The sequence below is a fragment of the Aspergillus tubingensis genome, assembly GCF_013340325.1.
Source record: "Aspergillus tubingensis WU-2223L DNA, scaffold_8, whole genome shotgun sequence".
Taxonomy (NCBI): Eukaryota; Fungi; Ascomycota; class Eurotiomycetes; order Eurotiales; family Aspergillaceae; genus Aspergillus; species Aspergillus tubingensis.
In genome coordinates, this window is record NW_023336282.1 from 5,125,425 (window position 1) to 5,142,312 (window position 16,888).

At 49.4% G+C, this 16,888-nt stretch overlaps 7 protein-coding genes and 1 non-coding gene across 8 annotated transcripts; 3 read left to right on the plus strand and 5 right to left on the minus strand.

Annotated features, from left to right (window-relative positions):
• Nucleotides 1-421: 421 nt before the first annotated feature.
• AtWU_t208 lies at nucleotides 422-493 on the minus strand. The gene has a single exon. It is a non-coding gene; the product is annotated as a tRNA-Glu (tRNA).
• A 621-nt stretch (nucleotides 494-1,114) lies between these two features.
• Nucleotides 1,115-2,491, minus strand: AtWU_07991 (class I SAM-dependent methyltransferase; the record flags this gene model as incomplete). The annotated part of the gene is made up of 6 exons (XM_035503100.1): nucleotides 1,115-1,321; nucleotides 1,370-1,400; nucleotides 1,451-1,891; nucleotides 1,958-1,998; nucleotides 2,057-2,161; nucleotides 2,228-2,491. 6 exons carry the CDS (start codon nucleotides 2,489-2,491, stop codon nucleotides 1,115-1,117), a joined length of 1,089 nt encoding a protein of 362 aa, XP_035358993.1.
• Nucleotides 2,492-4,007: 1,516 nt separating this feature from the next.
• Nucleotides 4,008-5,384, plus strand: AtWU_07992 (FAD-dependent oxidoreductase; the record flags this gene model as incomplete). The annotated part of the gene is made up of 3 exons (XM_035503101.1): nucleotides 4,008-4,059; nucleotides 4,146-4,183; nucleotides 4,233-5,384. The coding sequence occupies 3 exons, from the start codon at nucleotides 4,008-4,010 to the stop codon at nucleotides 5,382-5,384; spliced, it is 1,242 nt and encodes a 413-aa protein (XP_035358994.1).
• Nucleotides 5,385-6,430: 1,046 nt separating this feature from the next.
• AtWU_07993 (DUF3632 domain-containing protein) lies at nucleotides 6,431-7,471 on the minus strand (the record flags this gene model as incomplete). Its single annotated transcript, XM_035503102.1, has 1 exon — nucleotides 6,431-7,471. The coding sequence occupies one exon, from the start codon at nucleotides 7,469-7,471 to the stop codon at nucleotides 6,431-6,433; it is 1,041 nt and encodes a 346-aa protein (XP_035358995.1).
• Nucleotides 7,472-9,068: 1,597 nt separating this feature from the next.
• Nucleotides 9,069-9,474, plus strand: AtWU_07994 (uncharacterized protein; the record flags this gene model as incomplete). The annotated part of the gene is made up of 3 exons (XM_035503103.1): nucleotides 9,069-9,188; nucleotides 9,251-9,337; nucleotides 9,403-9,474. The coding sequence occupies 3 exons, from the start codon at nucleotides 9,069-9,071 to the stop codon at nucleotides 9,472-9,474; spliced, it is 279 nt and encodes a 92-aa protein (XP_035358996.1).
• Nucleotides 9,475-9,998: 524 nt separating this feature from the next.
• On the minus strand, nucleotides 9,999-11,832 carry AtWU_07995 (sugar porter family MFS transporter; the record flags this gene model as incomplete). Its single annotated transcript, XM_035503104.1, has 4 exons — nucleotides 9,999-10,462; nucleotides 10,545-10,785; nucleotides 10,845-11,542; nucleotides 11,616-11,832. 4 exons carry the CDS (start codon nucleotides 11,830-11,832, stop codon nucleotides 9,999-10,001), a joined length of 1,620 nt encoding a protein of 539 aa, XP_035358997.1.
• Nucleotides 11,833-12,552: 720 nt separating this feature from the next.
• AtWU_07996 (NAD(P)-dependent alcohol dehydrogenase) lies at nucleotides 12,553-13,778 on the plus strand (the record flags this gene model as incomplete). Its single annotated transcript, XM_035503105.1, has 3 exons — nucleotides 12,553-12,576; nucleotides 12,647-12,763; nucleotides 12,825-13,778. 3 exons carry the CDS (start codon nucleotides 12,553-12,555, stop codon nucleotides 13,776-13,778), a joined length of 1,095 nt encoding a protein of 364 aa, XP_035358998.1.
• Nucleotides 13,779-13,854: 76 nt separating this feature from the next.
• Nucleotides 13,855-16,435, minus strand: AtWU_07997 (fungal specific transcription factor domain-containing protein; the record flags this gene model as incomplete). Its single annotated transcript, XM_035503106.1, has 4 exons — nucleotides 13,855-14,093; nucleotides 14,163-16,118; nucleotides 16,195-16,289; nucleotides 16,368-16,435. 4 exons carry the CDS (start codon nucleotides 16,433-16,435, stop codon nucleotides 13,855-13,857), a joined length of 2,358 nt encoding a protein of 785 aa, XP_035358999.1.
• Nucleotides 16,436-16,888: the final 453 nt, after the last annotated feature.

Genomic DNA, 16,888 nt, shown 5'->3' on the forward strand with positions numbered 1-16,888 from the left:
CTAAGTAGTGTCTCATATCAACTTAACCAGATACTACTTGCTAGTAGTTCTATCTTATGGTCGCAAGCTATGATTTACAAAACAACCGCCATACTACTACAATAGTTGGTAGTACTATATATATATTTGTTCATACTTACTCCGCAACGGATGAAATTTATATAACGGGGAATGCATGAACTTCGTGTGATAATAAAACTAGATATATTATTTATATAGTAGTTAAGCACTACACTGAACGAAGAAGCCATCATGATGATCTAGTAGTATAGTGATAGTAGTACGTAGAGGTTAAACCGAATCGTGCCCGCCCGCATAAATCGCACACAAAAAAAGAAAAGCAAATACACAAGGAAGGTTATTGAGGGAAAAATCAATCCTAAGTAGAAAGAGATGGAGAAAAACAAAAAGAGAATTCGAACTCCGATAGGGGGAATCGAACCCCCGGCTGCCGTGTGAGAGACGGCGATGTTAGCCACTACACCATATCGGATGTTGTTGAATTTCACAATGATTCAATGCTCTATAAGGCAACAATTATCCTGAAGGTTAATTAGGACTCGGTTCTTGTATTAGGACCGGTTTATATCATCTTCTTATCGAATAATAATAAACATCAGTGAGAGAGGGGGGAAGATCAAAACGGATGTGCATTTTCTTTTTATTTCTTGAATGAAAGGTCCCTGCAGGGAGTGCGTCGCGCTAATGCGGTGAACACGTGGGGTGACAAGGATCTTCGCGGGTGTTTCTTTTACCACTTTCCACTAGTAGTGCGTACAAAATAGTCTACTGTTAGTTGCTATGGGAAGATGTGCCATAGGATTATTACTAGCATTTACTGTATGCGATCGTGTCTATGATGTGTGATGTGGATGGTACATTTTATATTTATACCGGGGTCAAAGGTAGTTCGCGGCTTGTACCAGGTATATATATACACGACCGGGACTTGGGTGATTGCGACAAATTGTACAGCTACTCGGTTCTTGGACTCAATTAGCATTTTACATATCCTCATTGAATGCTAACTCATTATTCATCATATTGTACATCAGTCATGGGGTATAAAGCGAAGTATACAAATACATAGGTCAGTGGTCCAGTCATCGTCAGCCTAGCGGAATACGGCACCATTCTCTGGCTTCCGAGCGTAGACAACAGTCACTGGTAGATAGGCATGGGTCTGATAGTCGCGAAGAGACGCGCGCATCTGAGCGAGGAACACCTGAGCTCGCTCGTATGACCATTCCAACGTGGAGGTAAGAAGACGAAGCATAAAACCCTCTACCCCACCGTGCAGTCGAAGCTGGTTCCAGCGGCCCTAGACAGTGTTAGCAGTAGCAACACCTGATAATGGACGATCACTTACAAGTTCATGTAATTTGGGATCTGCGCTCCATCTGTGGCAGCTGTCAGCCAGAGAAACATAAAACAGAGGAGCAAGACCTACGCGTTCATTGGCCACTGGAACTTGTTCTCCACGACGCCAACGAAACCTGCATTACCCAGGCGTGCAGCGCTCTGTTCCCAGATCTTAAAGGTCTTGCCAAACTGCTCACCCGCACCAATGACGGTTTGTCCCCAGAGTCGGTAGAAGTGATTTGGGGGCACGGTCCCATCATCCGCGACCGGTTCGACCGAATGCTCTACCACCTCAATGTAGCCTCCAGGTTTGAGGCAACGCCAGCATTGCCGAAAGAACTCGTCCCAATCAGGTATGCAGCCGAACAACTCCCGCACGTGAATGAAATCGAATTGGTTTTCCGCATAGGTCCACGGGAGCGTCACATCGTCAATCTCGAATATGCAGTTCGGAGGGACGAACGCAGGTTGAATCGGAGACAAGTCTACTCCGGTAACTTTGGCACTGGGATATTCATCTGCCATGTCTCTTGAGCCAAAGTCAGTACTCGGTCTATAATTTGAATCAAACGAAGGAGACGATAGGATCACGCACGTTGCCCATATCCCGGTTCCCGTACCCACATCAAGGATTTCCTGCGATGAATTCTTAGACACTTGTCGATCCGCGCTGGCCAACAGTCATGATGCATACCTGTGGATTCGAAATGGGGGCTAGGTGTAACTTCCCGTCGAGGGTCAGACAATACATATGATGCGCTAGATCTTGCTGTTCATTGGCAATGTCATCGTTGGGGCCCTGTAGGACAATCGTAACCTGTTAGCCCACAGCCGTGGACAACGCTCTCAAAGCCGAACAACCCACCCAGTAGGCTCCATCACGATACGAGTGATAACGGCGGCCATACTCATATCGGTAGTCGGTGATGTAAGTGGACAAGGTGATTGTGTCATCGCCGATCAAGGAGTCTTCGCCGTACGCGGAGTCATCATCCGCGATGTTGTCCTCACCATCGCTCATGCGGTTTGACATGTCGACAGAAGAATAAAGAGAGTGTGGGGTATCTAATTCGGTGCTCAAAGAGATCTCAGTGGTAAGGCTATGCTCCTCGCAGCGGGAAGAGGTCATGGCGGCGATCGGGAGCCGAGATCTGAGGACGGTTGCGGAGATCTCCTCGGTACGGGGCACACGAACGGTTGGGGCAGTACAAGGGGGGTGATATCCCATGAACCAAATGCAGAAGACCCAGCACCTTTGGAATAGGAGAAGCGGGGTTCAGATTTCGGGGATCAGTGTGGTGGTTGCGATAAGGTGAAGCTGCACAAAGAGGCAGAGAAATTCGACCGGAAAGATCGAGAAGAAAGGGGGAAAGCCATCAGGTACAGCTGAAGAGAGCGGAACCTGAGTTTGAGCGGTCTGCAACGCCCCGAGCTGGAGATGAAGGTTTACTGTTGATTGCAGTGTGGAACGTGTTGAGGGTGAAGCTGTTTGAACGGACAGATGGTACCTGCCCAGTGCGGTTTAGTTGCGTGGATGATCGGCTCTCGGCCGTATCGGAGTGCCTCGGGATGCTCGGGCTCAGGGTCACCTGCCGAGGCGGTGTAATTATTCTACGATGTCATTGGTGGCAGATGCTGGTTTGAGTTTTGCTGCTTGCTCCTTTTCGGACTTGTTCTCTGATTTCTTTCCGATCGGATGCGGTAGAATGCGGGTCACATGGCTTGCAGATGCAGCAACTAGACTGTCTTGGGTTTAGTGTGCGCAGCTGATCCTGCACGAGTGGCTTAGTCACACTGCCGGCATTTTGCTGCAGAATCCGGCAATGTAGCCACTCCATTGGCAGACAACGTGCAAGTCATGACGATCCTCGTCTCCTTTTTTGGCTGCTCTGCAGGCCTGCAACTATCTGGCAATGGGGATGGTGCCCCCCCCACCGGCGTCTGCTTGTCCCCGCTTATCAACGCACTAATGCTGCGTTCTCGACGTCACCAACTCGAGTCCGGCTCTCCCTTGACTTCGGTCTTCCCGAACCCACTGTCACTTTTGAAGACTGTTGGACACTCCTCTATAATAATCAATGATATAGTACATAAAGATTATGACTCGTGACAAAATGCATAGTCTACGGATGTGATGATATCCAATTACCCACAATGTGTGGTCTACCCATCTTGGGTAATAACAGCCGCTTATCAATGGCCCAGACTAGCACACACAATGCGGTAATTTCGGCACTTGTTGCTTAATGCCGTAGTGCATGGTTGTCCGAGACTTGGATTGCCCATGAATTATCTTGCAGTATCAGACGATGTGACTATTTTACGGTAATTATCACTATGCGCGGCACAACTGAGATGTGGTACGGAGTACTTTTCCTGGTTCCACTGGGGTTCGCCTGTGAGATCCGCAGATTGGCAAAGCCTCAGTGGACAAATCACAGGAGTGTCATGAGTCGCGGAGGCCCATCATGACCCTTGCGCGCGTAGAATCTCTGATTCCGTCACGATGGATTTTCTGACATGTTCCACTCGTTCTCTCATCCTTCCAATCCACCGTACATAGTCGGGCCATATTTCTGTCAACCCACGAGCTTCCTTCTTGTACCCACTCAAGGCCTGTAACTTTGCACAGTCTAAATAACGTGATGGTTCCCCCCGAGCCGAAACTCACAACCACGGTTCTCGTGGTGGGCGCAGGTAAGGCTTTGGTAGTTGCGTTGGACTTAACCCCACGAAGAAGCCATGCACTGAGTATTTGGACTCATAACGCTGATTATAGCTAGGCTCAACTGGACTTGCTTTGGCTCAGGGATTGAAAAAGGTACTATAACACCTACTACTGAAATCCTCCTGGCTAAACACCGTTCTAGGCTGGGATCCCTACTATCGTGGTAGAAAAACATGAGAGTTTAAATGCTTATGACCGTGACTGGAACATGGGCTTGCACTGGGGTGCAGGCCCCCTGCAAGCTCTCCTACCAAAAGAGCAATGGTCAAGAATCCAGTCAGTTCAAGTCGACCCTAATGAGCCCACAGCAGAAGAGGATGCTCTCAACTTCCTCAACGGACAGTCAGGAGAGGTCATGGCGTCTATACCTGCTTGCCTTTTCTATCGCTTGCGTCGTCGGAAATTACGAGGATTGATGGAACCGGGACTGGACATCCGATATGGCAAAAAGCTCCAGGACATCCAGTATTCTGCCGACGGCAAACATGCCACTGCCATATTCGAAGATGGCTCATCAATTTTAGCGAGAATTATCGTGGGCGCGGACGGAGCTCGCTCGACGACACGGCGTGTCTTACTGGGTCCAAGCAGAGGGGATGTCCGCCGGCTTCCTTACTGCGCCACCTTTGTTCAAGCCCAGTACTCTGCAGAGCGTGCTCGATACCTACGCCAATTCCACCCTCTTTACATCGCTGGCATCAACCCTGCGGGGTATTTCTCTTTCTTTGGACTACACGACGCAACAGATCGTGAACGACCAGAAACCTGGACATTCTTCTTCTACATATCATGGCACTCCTCCCTGCAGGAGCAACGAGAGACAGCTGGATGGAGCAACGCGCAAAGGCTTGAGCAAGTCAAGAAATTTGCCAAGACTTACACCGACCCCTGGAAGAGTGCGTTCGAATGGCTGCCGGATGACCAGAAAGTCTGGTACATGGGCCTGAGCGACTTTGACCCGCGGGAACAATCCCATAGGTGGGATAACCGAGGGGGGCGGGTGACATTGGCCGGGGATGCAGCACACGCCATGACATATCAGCGTGGCCAGGGACTGAATCATTCCATCACCGATGCAGCCAACTTAGTGGAAGCGGTGCGACGGATTGTCTCTGGAGAGGCGACGCAGGCTGACGCTATTAAAGAATATGAAGATGAGATGATATCCCGCGCGGGAAGTGAAGTCGGGTTGTCCACTGTCAACACGGCAATGCTGCATGACTGGCACAAGGTGCTGCAGTCACCAGTGATGACATCCGGCATGAAACGGTCCACCGAGATCAAAGCCAATTGAAGGCATTGCTTACCGGCCCTGCTATCTGGTCTATGCACAGCGACTATTTTCCACCGACATCTGACTTAATGATACGCTTATAATATAATGTCAATATACATTCAAGTGTGGCAGATATAGTAACGCTTATGAATCCCACGTCCACTAATAAACCCCTAAGGCTTATTTCACAGACAGCTCAACATGTATACCAAGAGTATCAACCCTTCTACCCCGCAATCGTATATCCGGTCTATCCGGATATTGTCACTCCCACGGATCAGCCTAAGTCTCCCATTCTGCAGCAACAAGCGCTACGCTAGTCTGCCGTTGCAGGAAGTGCCGTCCCACCCACATACCCATGCTGATCCCCACCAAAGTAGTCACAAGTGCTGTGGATTTGCTAAGCGACCGTTGGTTGGCCCATGAACTCCACTTTCGGAGCAGAGAAGGCTTTCTCGTCCCTATGCCATGCATCTCCCATTTCAGCAAAAAGTACCATACTATGAGCGTGCCAAAGAACATGGTTGATCTGAAGATACGAATAATCCTGTGTTCAATTTATAACAAAGTCTTCAGAAAGCATCGACATAACGGAATACAAGTTACTAGTGTAGAATCCGATGCATTGCGTTATGGCAATCACTGTCTACCTGTAGGATTTGAAGCTAGCTGTACATGTTGGGATGATTCCTTGAATAGTGACTGCTGACCATGTTACCGAAGGGTTTTTGCTACTACGTACGGCTCTGATGAATAATGTAGTCGTTGTTAACGGAGGAAGGGCTACCTCGCTGTAACTGAGCTCTTCAAGCTGACTTATTGTTGGAGGCAGTTTAGTCCAAATCGACAAATATACGGGTGTATGTCGTTGCGTGACCATAGTTCTGTTCCTCGGGCTATACTGCACCTTCATGACCAAGAAATATAGAGATGAGGATTTCATGAATATGAATAAAAGAAGCCCAAAGAGAAAGTTGACATTCATCTTGAAGGTCTAAGAGACCGAGAAGGAAGGACACGAAGGAGGAATCTCTCCATCAGAATTTCGCAAATCTCCACAGCCCTTACTTCTCATCGCGAGCAAGGGTCTTCAGACACGAAAGATACTTATCCTGATGCAAGACATCTCCACCATTCTTATAAGCCCTGAGGACCTCGGAATTTCTCTCCTTAATCGTATTGACCATGTATTGGATATTATCAGCAGCAAGCTCCTCCAAATGTTTGTCACCCACCTCCTTTGCCTCATCCTGAATTTCATGCAGTCGCCTCAGCCAGAACATGTATCTCCATGGCGAGAACCCTGTAGGCGACCGCTGTCCGAGCTCCGATTCAACGAATATCTCACCACCCTTGCTGATGTGGCTAGGACACTCGTTCCAATATACCTCAGAGAGCAGAAGCAGGTTGTGGCCTGCTATCTTGAACCAAGCAACAGCAGACGGTAATAGATGAAACACCTCCAGCTGCTTTGTACCTCTGTTGACATCTTCCTCGTCAGACTCTTTCCCCGAGCAAAGCTGCAAGGGACTCTCAAACAGAGAGCGAAAGATCAAAAGAGCAACCTGGCACATCCTATCCTTAGCGACACGCGTAGAGGCAAGTTTAGCCAGGAATGTAGCAAAGTCAAGCCGTTGTGCTCCCGACATAGATGCACTGCGATTGATCCAGAAATCGGTCATATCGCCAACAAGGAAGGGGAGGTCGTTCCACAATGTACCATCGACAGTTCGTGCGATATCGATCCCGTTGACACCCCGTGAGGGTCTTGTCAATGGCCCCATTCCCTGGATGCGGAGGATGTCGAGGACTAGTCCCTCGTGCTCGGGTGAGTCGGAGGAGATACTTCGCGCCAGCTCGTAATACATGTACCATAGAGAATGAATGTGGCCCTCGAGAGAATCAACGCCATCTCCGATGTCGCAGTATCTGCTGGTCACGACCCAGGTCCGGTTGCTGAAGGCTATGTCGCGGACTTCTTGGTATTCACCACGTGCGACGGCCTGTCGGGTGTCTTCTTGGTCTCTGCGAGCGTGGTCAATTGCTGCGGTAGAAGGGCTGTCTCTGGGTAGAGAGCTCAATAGCGAGTCACGGAGGTGGTCCATTTTGGAGAGTTGATAAGGATGGTTCAGTTAGATTGTAATGAGAGATAGAAGAGAGCAAGGAATCAGAGAAGTTGACAGAATCAGACTGAGACACGAACTGTTGTAAACTTAACATCTACGAGAAAGCAGGGGATTCTCTCCCGTGGGGAAACCTTCTGGACCCCTGCATCTTAGGCAGCAACATAGGGCCTAACAAGGCTGACAGCCCAAAATGTGAATCTGGACTCGTGTAGATGCTGACGGGCTTAACTAGTTTCTTTGTTTTGTTGTCGATCAGCCGGAAGCTAAGACAGAATTAGCTGTTGATCATGCAACTATCCAGCAGGGACAGGTCACCAACCCCGCATTGCTGTGAGTAAGACGGCTTGCAGGGCTGAGTCGTATTCGGGGATGTGATGAGTTGCCCTGCATACATTAGCATTGTTTGATGTTACATCCAACGTGACCAACTAGATGCTTAGATTGAGAGCCGCTCGGGTGATCATGGGGTTAGCGAACCATTTTCGCTGCAGTTGCACAGATATGGCAGTCGAGTTACAGTAATAGCCACTTTGAGTACTTGGATTAGACATAACTTGATTATCAAGCATGACCTCAAAGTATTTCAGCATCAATTGGATCCGGACCGGGCCGGAAGGCAAAGCACTTGGCGCATGAAGGGAATTGAGTTGTGGATGAACTGCCGATGATTGTTTGTTGCCTTAGAAGGCATTAGTGCTTATTCACCATGATGAAGTCTACATACCCTGGAGTAATTTACTACTACAAGCAGAAGAACAAGGTTTCAACTATGCTATTCATCGTACTTTTCGAGAACTTCACTCCAGCCCAACCCGCTACATACATACTCAGTACTGCAGGCCGATATAGATGAAACTGTCCTGAGACACATTCCAAGGTTTCCAACAAACATATGGCAACCCTACAGCTAAACCAGTCAGCCACTGAGTCTTGTATACTAATGAGATAATAAATAATACTTGAAGTCACATGTGCCTGACGCTTACAGCGTTACATCGCATGTCCGCCCTAATCCGCAGGATTTACGCCCCAGCCCTGCAGCAGGCTACAGGGCTGTGTATGCAGGGTTCAAGGCTTGAGTAATTACAGCGAACTCACTAGTCACTCTTAGCGTTGAGCCCTATGCTATAATCCGTCTGAATAATATCTTCAATGACTCGAGGATCAGGAGATCTTTCCTTCTTCGAATATCCCCAAAGATGTAGGGCCACCCAGGACTTCAATTTCCTGCTCCCAAGTGGCTTACGGTCATCCTTCTGCGCTGATTATCACGCCCCAGTCGTATTACTAAGGACTCGACTACCTCACCTAGGATATCATATCAGTTGCCAAGTCAATATGTCTCCTCGAATATATGAGGCATATCTTTAATTGGATAGCTTAGACCATCCCTAAGCGATAGCCCCAATGATGACTGCTTAAAACTGAGGGTAGTATTTGTCAAATATGGCAAGAGTATCCCGAACTGCCAGAGTATATAAGACAACTCCACGACGCTCCAATTCACTTGAATTATCTCCATCCACTCAACACAGTTTCGCAATAATTCCCCAGAAGACAGAAGCCAATCTTCAAAATGCAACTCACCAGCATCGCCATCATCCTCTTCGCCGCAATGGGCGCCATTGCAAACCCCATCGCGGCTGAGTCGGACGACCTTCTTGCCCGGGACGCGCAGCTGAGTAAATACGGTGGAGTAAGTTCTTCTCAATCTATAGGACTTTGAAATAGTGCTAACCATTATGATTCAATCTACAGGAATGCAGCCTTGAGCACAACACTTGCACATACCGAAAGGACGGAAAGAACCACGTCGTCAGCTGTCCTTCGGCTGCGAATTTGAGGGTATGTACTTATATAGACTCCTATCAAATTCTAGGATGATTGATGTGTGCTAATGTTGTTTACAGTGCAAGACTGATCGTCACCACTGCGAATACGATGACCACCATAAGACGGTGGATTGCCAGACTCCTGTTTGAATCAGTTATCAGCACTCTGGGCTGTTTGGATATTCCTTTAGCCTGCCATAAGCATGAGATTATATGTGTCTTTCAACAATGCCGATGGTCTTGTGTCGATGCGGGCTGGGATTAGCTGTGAGGTTCTGTGTTGGAATTGGTTACGTTGTTCATCGGCAATTATTGTTGTTATCGCGCTCGTTTGGTATCTAGCTAGCTCTACCTCCTTTATCAGATTGTTGCATGTCGAGATATGAAGATCACAAGTGTGGCCCGCTGGCCACTTTCAACTTAGAGAACGCGTAAGAGATGTATTATTTGGAAATAGAGCAATTATCAAGTCAAATATCGTGTTCTTCGTCGTAGTCATCGTCTGAAAGACTCATCGCTGCTGAAATAGGCTAGAATACTGATTTCCTTCGTAAGCATAAACACACTTCGTAAGAGTACTAGTAAAAACGCTGATATGCTGGTCAGCCGGACAGTAAGCATAGCCAACTCAATCCAAGGTGGCCTACCATACTATGTAGTGCGCAACGGAACAATCACACAACATCCTTCCTATAATCTATCCGCACCTCAGACGCCTCCCTCGCCTCCCCATCAGCATCCGCAAACGCTGTATCACCAAACAACTCCGCAACCTCCTCCAGAGTACTATTAGCCGTCTCAACATAATAGAAGTATACCAATCCCGCAGAGAAGAGACAGAATCCAGCAATGACAAGGTAGAAGTATCCGCTGATACCGGCGAACGCATCCGGAGAGACCATGCCGATGATGAAGTTGAAGATCCAATTGCTGGTGGTAGCCAGAGCCATTCCTTTACTGCGGCCGCGCAAGGGGAAGATTTCAGCTGGTAGTAGCCACGGCATCGGGCCCCAGGTGAAGCCATATAGGATGTTGTAGAGCATGACGAAGGCGTATTGGCCCTTGGCGCGGACCTGGACGTCTAGGTCGGCTTCAGTGAAGGCGCAGACGATGCCGAGAAGGACTGCCATTCCGAGACCTGGTTTGATGCATGTTTAGCTGAATGTCCACATTGTATACGATGATATCGAGCGATATGAAATGGGATGATATAGACTCACCTCCAAGTATGAGCAATGGTTTCCGTCCCCAGCGGTCTGCTAACCACCAAGTCGAGATTGTAGCCGCAGTATAAGGGAGTGCGTTGGCTGCAGTGTACAGAAGGGATTTACGCTCATCGAAGCCTGCGGTAGCAAGTGTGCTGGGAAGGTAAAAGGAGATGATATTGATGCCGTTGAGTTGCGCGAACATCTGCACGGTGATTCCAACGATGGTCCGCTTGCGGTATCGGGTGAACATTTCCTGTCCATGGTCAGTTTTGCACTCGATTGTCTGCCCACGACGAGCGTAAAAGAACTCACCATCCAAGACGACTTTCCTAAGTTAGTTTCGAAGATAACTGCTTCCTCGATTTCCACAAACACCTGCTGTACATGTTCCGCCTGAGTATCGCCATTGGCGTGCAGATCAGCGACCGTCTGCAAGCTTTCTTGCATAAATCCGTTCTTGGCCAGCCAACGAGGTGTCTCAGGGAGGAAGAACGACATGGCCAGCAAGATGAAAGAGAGAGCAATCTGAATAATGAATGGACCTTGCCACGACATTTCACTGGGCAGAAGGAAATTGAAACCATAGTCTACCCAACATGAAAGCATATAACCTGCTATCTGAAAGGTATATTCGATTCCCACCATCAAACCACGCCGATGAGGGGCGGCAATCTCGGTCTGGATGATGGGTACTGTCATAGACAGAAATCCAACACCAAGACCTTGAATGGTGCGACCGGCAATGAAGGTGCCAAAGCCGGGAGCGAAGATCTGAATGAATGCACTGAAGAAGTAGATAAACCCGCCAAGACGGACACACCGTTTACGCCCCATCATATCGCCCAGTCGTCCTGCAAGGAGTGCACCCACTGCTGCAGACGCTTGTAGACAAGCAACAGCTATCCCGGTGATTGAAGGATCGACTCCGGTTGTTGAGCCGTCAGCACCTCCGTAGTCTTTGAAGAAGCGAGCCACAAAGGCTGGATTGACGAGAAGACCAGACATGATTCCTATCGAACACAGCCATCAGCAACGACACGAAGTGACATGACTAATATATCGCCAGACAAGAGGCAATTATACCAGAGTTGTACCCAAACAGGGCATCTCCCAGACTGCCAAAACCACATGTCGCATAGAGCAATGGGGTTCCCTTGAAGGGATACCAAGCTCTCACCTTCGTCGGCTTCAGCTTTCGCTCCAGCCAGCTCTGCTGCTCTACTTCCCGAGCAGCCACAGCCTGTGCCGTGCGAGTCAAAGCGGCATTATCCGCCGGTACAGAGGACATTTTGGTAGCCATAGTTCCAGATGGGCACCATCAATGAGCCAAAAGGCAGTGCCAGGTTGACTCCACGATTCTGACGGACGGAGACATTTAAACAGTTGTGGCCGTCGTTCTATTTCTACCCCAGAGCATCATGTCCCGTGGGGAAGCAGACCTTTTCTCCAGGCCCTGAAAGTGGAGCTGGTTGTCGGGATTGAGCCACTCTAGTCGGCCATCCGGGGTTGGCGCGCTCGTGTTGCTCTAGCTCGGCGCCCATTGTGAGTGCCGACCAGTTGCAGGAAACCTGCTGTTCCGTCGAAGTGGGAGTTTTTCGGTCTCAGCCAATGATTTTGTCTCACTATCCCGTAGTCACGGTCGACTTCCGGGACAGAATTTAGCCTTCATGATGCAATATCGATGCTGGTTGATAGAGGATGTAGGGGTTCTGGGGTATTCTCACCGGTTCCGTGTGGTTTCGGTTCCGAGTCCAGCTTGGCCAGTTCCGACCCCACTCGGTTCCGAGGCATTTATTCCCCGCCGTGGGATGGTCTCCTGGTCTCAACAAACTGGCTCCTTTAGTAACGCGAAAGGCTCATTTTGTGGGTACGGATAGGGTGAGCTTCTGAGACAATCCGCCGGAACCGACATCATAGATGGCATGACCTCCACCGTCGTACCACCCGGCCAGAAGTGCCCTGTTAAAAGCCCTGACCAATCCCTGGAATCTGGTTGATCTGTACATAATACTTGGCTAAAATGGCTCCTTCAGGAATCAATCAGGTTCGTTTCATTTTTTATAATATCTCCATCAAGAGTCGACTACTGACGTCCCTGATCGGCGTCTGTACAGGCCTTCGTTTTACATCCGGGTGGCAAATTCGATTATGAAGAGCGTGTGATACCCAATCTTCAGACGGATCGCGACGTTATCGTCCAGGTTATCGTGACTGGTCTTTGTGGCTCTGATGTAAGTCTTCATTTGCATTCAACGTCCTTCTAGCCTGGACCGCAGCTTACCATCGACCTAGATCCACTATTGGCAGCATGGCCGCATAGGACGGTATGTGGTGGAAGCCCCCATCGTCCTTGGCCATGAGTCCGCCGGCATTGTAGTGGAATGCGGAAGCAAATCAGGCTTCACTGTTGGTGATCGTGTGGCCTTGGAGCCCGGCATTGCTTGCAATACCTGCCAGCATTGCCGCGCAGGCAGATACAATCTTTGTAGCGCGATGCGTTTTGCCGCTACACCACCCTATGATGGCACCCTGGCGACCTACTACCGTCTTCCTGCAGAATGCTGCTACAAGCTACCGGCACATGTGTCACTACAACACGGAGCACTGGTCGAACCGCTCAGTGTGGCGGTACACAGCTGTCGCCTGGCAGGAGATATGCAGCAAAAGTCGGTCGTTGTCTTCGGCGCTGGTCCTGTTGGCTTGCTCTGCGCAGCCGTTGCACGCGCATTCGGTGCATCAACAGTCGTGATTGTAGACATCAACTCCGACCGACTTAGCGTGGCACAAAAGTACGGAGCCACGCACACGTATAAGATGAGCGCCGATTCCCCCGAGCACAATGCCGCCGGAATCTTGGAAGAATCGGAGCTGGATGCTGGAGCTCATATCGTACTGGATGCCACTGGCGCTGAGCCTTGTATGAACTGTGGTATTTCAGCCCTTGCGCAGGGTGGGACATTTGTTCAGGTCGGCTTGGGCAAACCGAATCCCTCACTGCCGGTCGGTCAAATTTGTGATAAAGAGGCCATTTTCAGGGGTAGTTTTCGGTATGGCCCAGGAGATTACCGGACGGCTATTGGGCTGCTGTCGTCGGGTCGGGTTGTTCTAGAGGGCCTTGTTACCCATGAGTTCCCTTTCACACAGGCGGAAGAGGCATTCAAGAACGTCGGCAACCGACAGGGTATCAAGACTGTCATCTATGGACCCGGTGCAGATGAGATTGCAGCGAAAGCAACCACGGCATAAACCAAGCCAATCTCCTCTCATTGTTCTGTATTAGTAAACTGTAAGGCGCTTTGCGTGCTAAATAGATATGCTAGCTTCATGGATCCGCTCCGGCCCATGACATGTCCCATAGCCAGTACAGTCCATTATCACCAAAGGCATCTGAGGTGATATCTGGAACTTCCAAGGGAAAGCTAGGGTCATTCCAATTGTCCTCGAACGACCCATGCCACGAGTTCTCAGCTGGGGCGTGCTCGTGAGTATCAGGCAGCTGTTCTTGACTGTCTCTTGCGCCGTGTGTGTCATGGAGGTTACCATCCCTGCCAGAAGGAATAACTAATGGATAAAAATACAATCAGCTTCTCTGGACATATCATAGGGATAGAAAGATGGTATTGCGCTTACCATTTTGAACTGATGCTAGACTCTCATTCAACCGATGCATCCTGCCATAGTCTGGCCATGTCGGCCGCCGTAATGAATTATCGGTCTGAGTTATTGGGGCATCCAGGGGCAGTCGTAGGGTGTCTTCCACGGATATGGACGCAGATCCCATAGATGACGTGTGCCCTTCCTGTTGACTGTTTCCTGTGACTGGAGCCAGAATGGCCTCCGATTCACGGCGAAGAATCAGAGTAACCACATTTTTCAAGACGGTCGTACTTTGTCTTGATAAAGCTGACCGTTCACCCAAAAGGCTCTGTAGACGTAAGATCCGGGTGATTGTACGCTTCGCCACTTGGGTTGAATCTGATAATGGGTCTGATAGGGCCATGACTGCCAGTACGATTGCAGCATGGAATATATTGATGGCAAGAAAGGCGACAAGATGGCTATCTGTTGCAAGCTGAGCAAGTACCGGCACTTCTGTGACGCGCGATGTCCTGAGGGCAGCATTCCACCAATGCATTGAACTTTTGACCGGCTCATTCGGGGACATGGCTTCGAACGGTGACAGCTTCTGAGCTGGTGAGCCTGCTTCAGGGTGTGAAATGGGAGATTCCGTTCCAAGCCTTGCCCCAGAAGTGGGATGACTTATTGACAGATGCCTGACTTGCCTTGCCAGTAACGGCCGGTGGAGGACAATGAGAACATTGTCGTAGGTTAATTGCAACGACAGGGATTGTAGTGCATGCGCTCTTGCACTCGGCCCACTATCAAGTTCGAAATCTCGGTCAAAGTCCAGAGTCAAGTAGTCGGGAAGATTATTCTGCCACTTCTGAAGATTCTGGGTCGCTTCTTTCACTAGTTCAATGTAAACGTCCCCGGTCAATGCCTTAGAGGAACCTGAAGTGCGCGAGCCGAAAATGAACTCCAGAGCCGGAGATGCCATTAGATAGAGGGTGTTTAATTCTCTTTGATAAGGAGAATAGCAGATGGCGTATCCTTGCTCCGAACCGGGTGCAGTAAAATATGGGTTCTCCAGGTTATCTGCTGGCATGCTGAGGTTGCAATCCTTATCATTAATTCCCAATGGTCGACCGTACGTGATGGACGCGAATCGGTCCCAAGTGTATATTGTCCACCATACTCGCTTCCGCTCTTCAATCTCCTCAAGCTTTCCTGTAGGAGATTCTCGATGTAGCCCCGCGGCCTGGGACATCTTGATAGTTGCACCGAGCAGAGAGAACGACAAGTTTGGACGACCATGATAAACATGGTGCGACCCGAATAGAATTAGAATTTGAGCTGCTGTCACCGAGGACTCGTCCATCAACTCCACGACATGCAGTTCGACAAGGCTCATAAGATCGGCACTCAATTTCCGCCACTTACTACTATCGGCTGCATTTGTGACAGTTCTTTGTGATCGATACCATGCGCTCATGCCCAGCATTACTGCCAATAGCAGCAAGAACGACTTTTGCGAAGGATGAGCGAACCCGTCTATTATAGACTGTAGTCTTGTACGGAAGGTTGGCTCGTAGATAACGAGAGAAAACCAATGAACTGTGTCAAAATATTCCTCGAGTAAAGAATAGGTGACATCTTGGGAAGGCAAATGCCGTCCCAAAATCGATGCAATAGGACGTCGCTGGCCTCCGGCTACAGCGCGCCGGTCAGCAACACCCGTGCTAGTCCGGGATCCTGGAATGGCGGAAGTGGATTGTTCATCGATGACCTGCTTGTCCAGCTCATAGATTTTTTGGGCGATACCCATTGTAGATTCGGCTTCGCCATATTCCATCAAGAACTGCGCCTGATGCATCTCCTCAGATAGCTGTGTGTCATTTCTCTCAGTTCTGGACGTAGATGGGCAGTTGCCATCAGCATATTGTGGTTCACTATCAATCATTGCTGCTGATGCCCTAGTCTGCCGCTGGCGGCTTTGCACAGCCGCTTTCGCGCTAATGAGTGTTACTGAATGCAAGGTGCAGTGACCCCGAGATAGAAGTGGAAGTGTTCTTGTCATGCTCATGAGAATGGAGTGACTTACATGCGATTTTTATCCTTAGGCCTCTGGGGAGCAGGAAGTTGACGACAGACCACTTTAGCCCGTGCACACAAGGAGCAAGGTCGGAAAGGATCGCACTGTAGACGTCAGATAAATGGGTGTCATCTTCTATACGTTGGTAAAGGATTACTAAAGGGAAAGAAAGTATCGCTTACCCGAGTCTTATGGCGCCGGCATCTTTCACACGCATTGCTGACTCGGGTCGGCAAAGGGGAACGGACATGGCTTGTGTTGCTTGACCCAAGTTGGAGATGTTCCCGTTGTCGATTGGACATGGTCGGAGTTTGAACCTGGGAAGAGCAGCCGTGCGACGGGAACGGGGGAATTGTGGAGGAAGTACACAATCCCGCAAGAATTGGGAAGGGTGTTTCTCCGCATCAAAGCGGCGGCCCGAATCGGGGAAAACCTCAAACGGGCCACTAGAGTTTATGGGTTCGGATAGTGAGTTGATCCGAGATGCCCCCAAACCTACTTATCTTCGAGCAGTTCTGTTTACCACATACATGATAGCTCATGAGAAGAACCTGTCTCTGATATAGACGGTTTGAATTTGACGGTTATCGAAGGGCCAGTCTTGACAATGGGGATAAACTTATTCATCGCTTATGGTACTGTATATATTTACTGCTACGCTATCAGCCCTCATCCAGTTACCGAGGCAAGCCGTACTAACCAA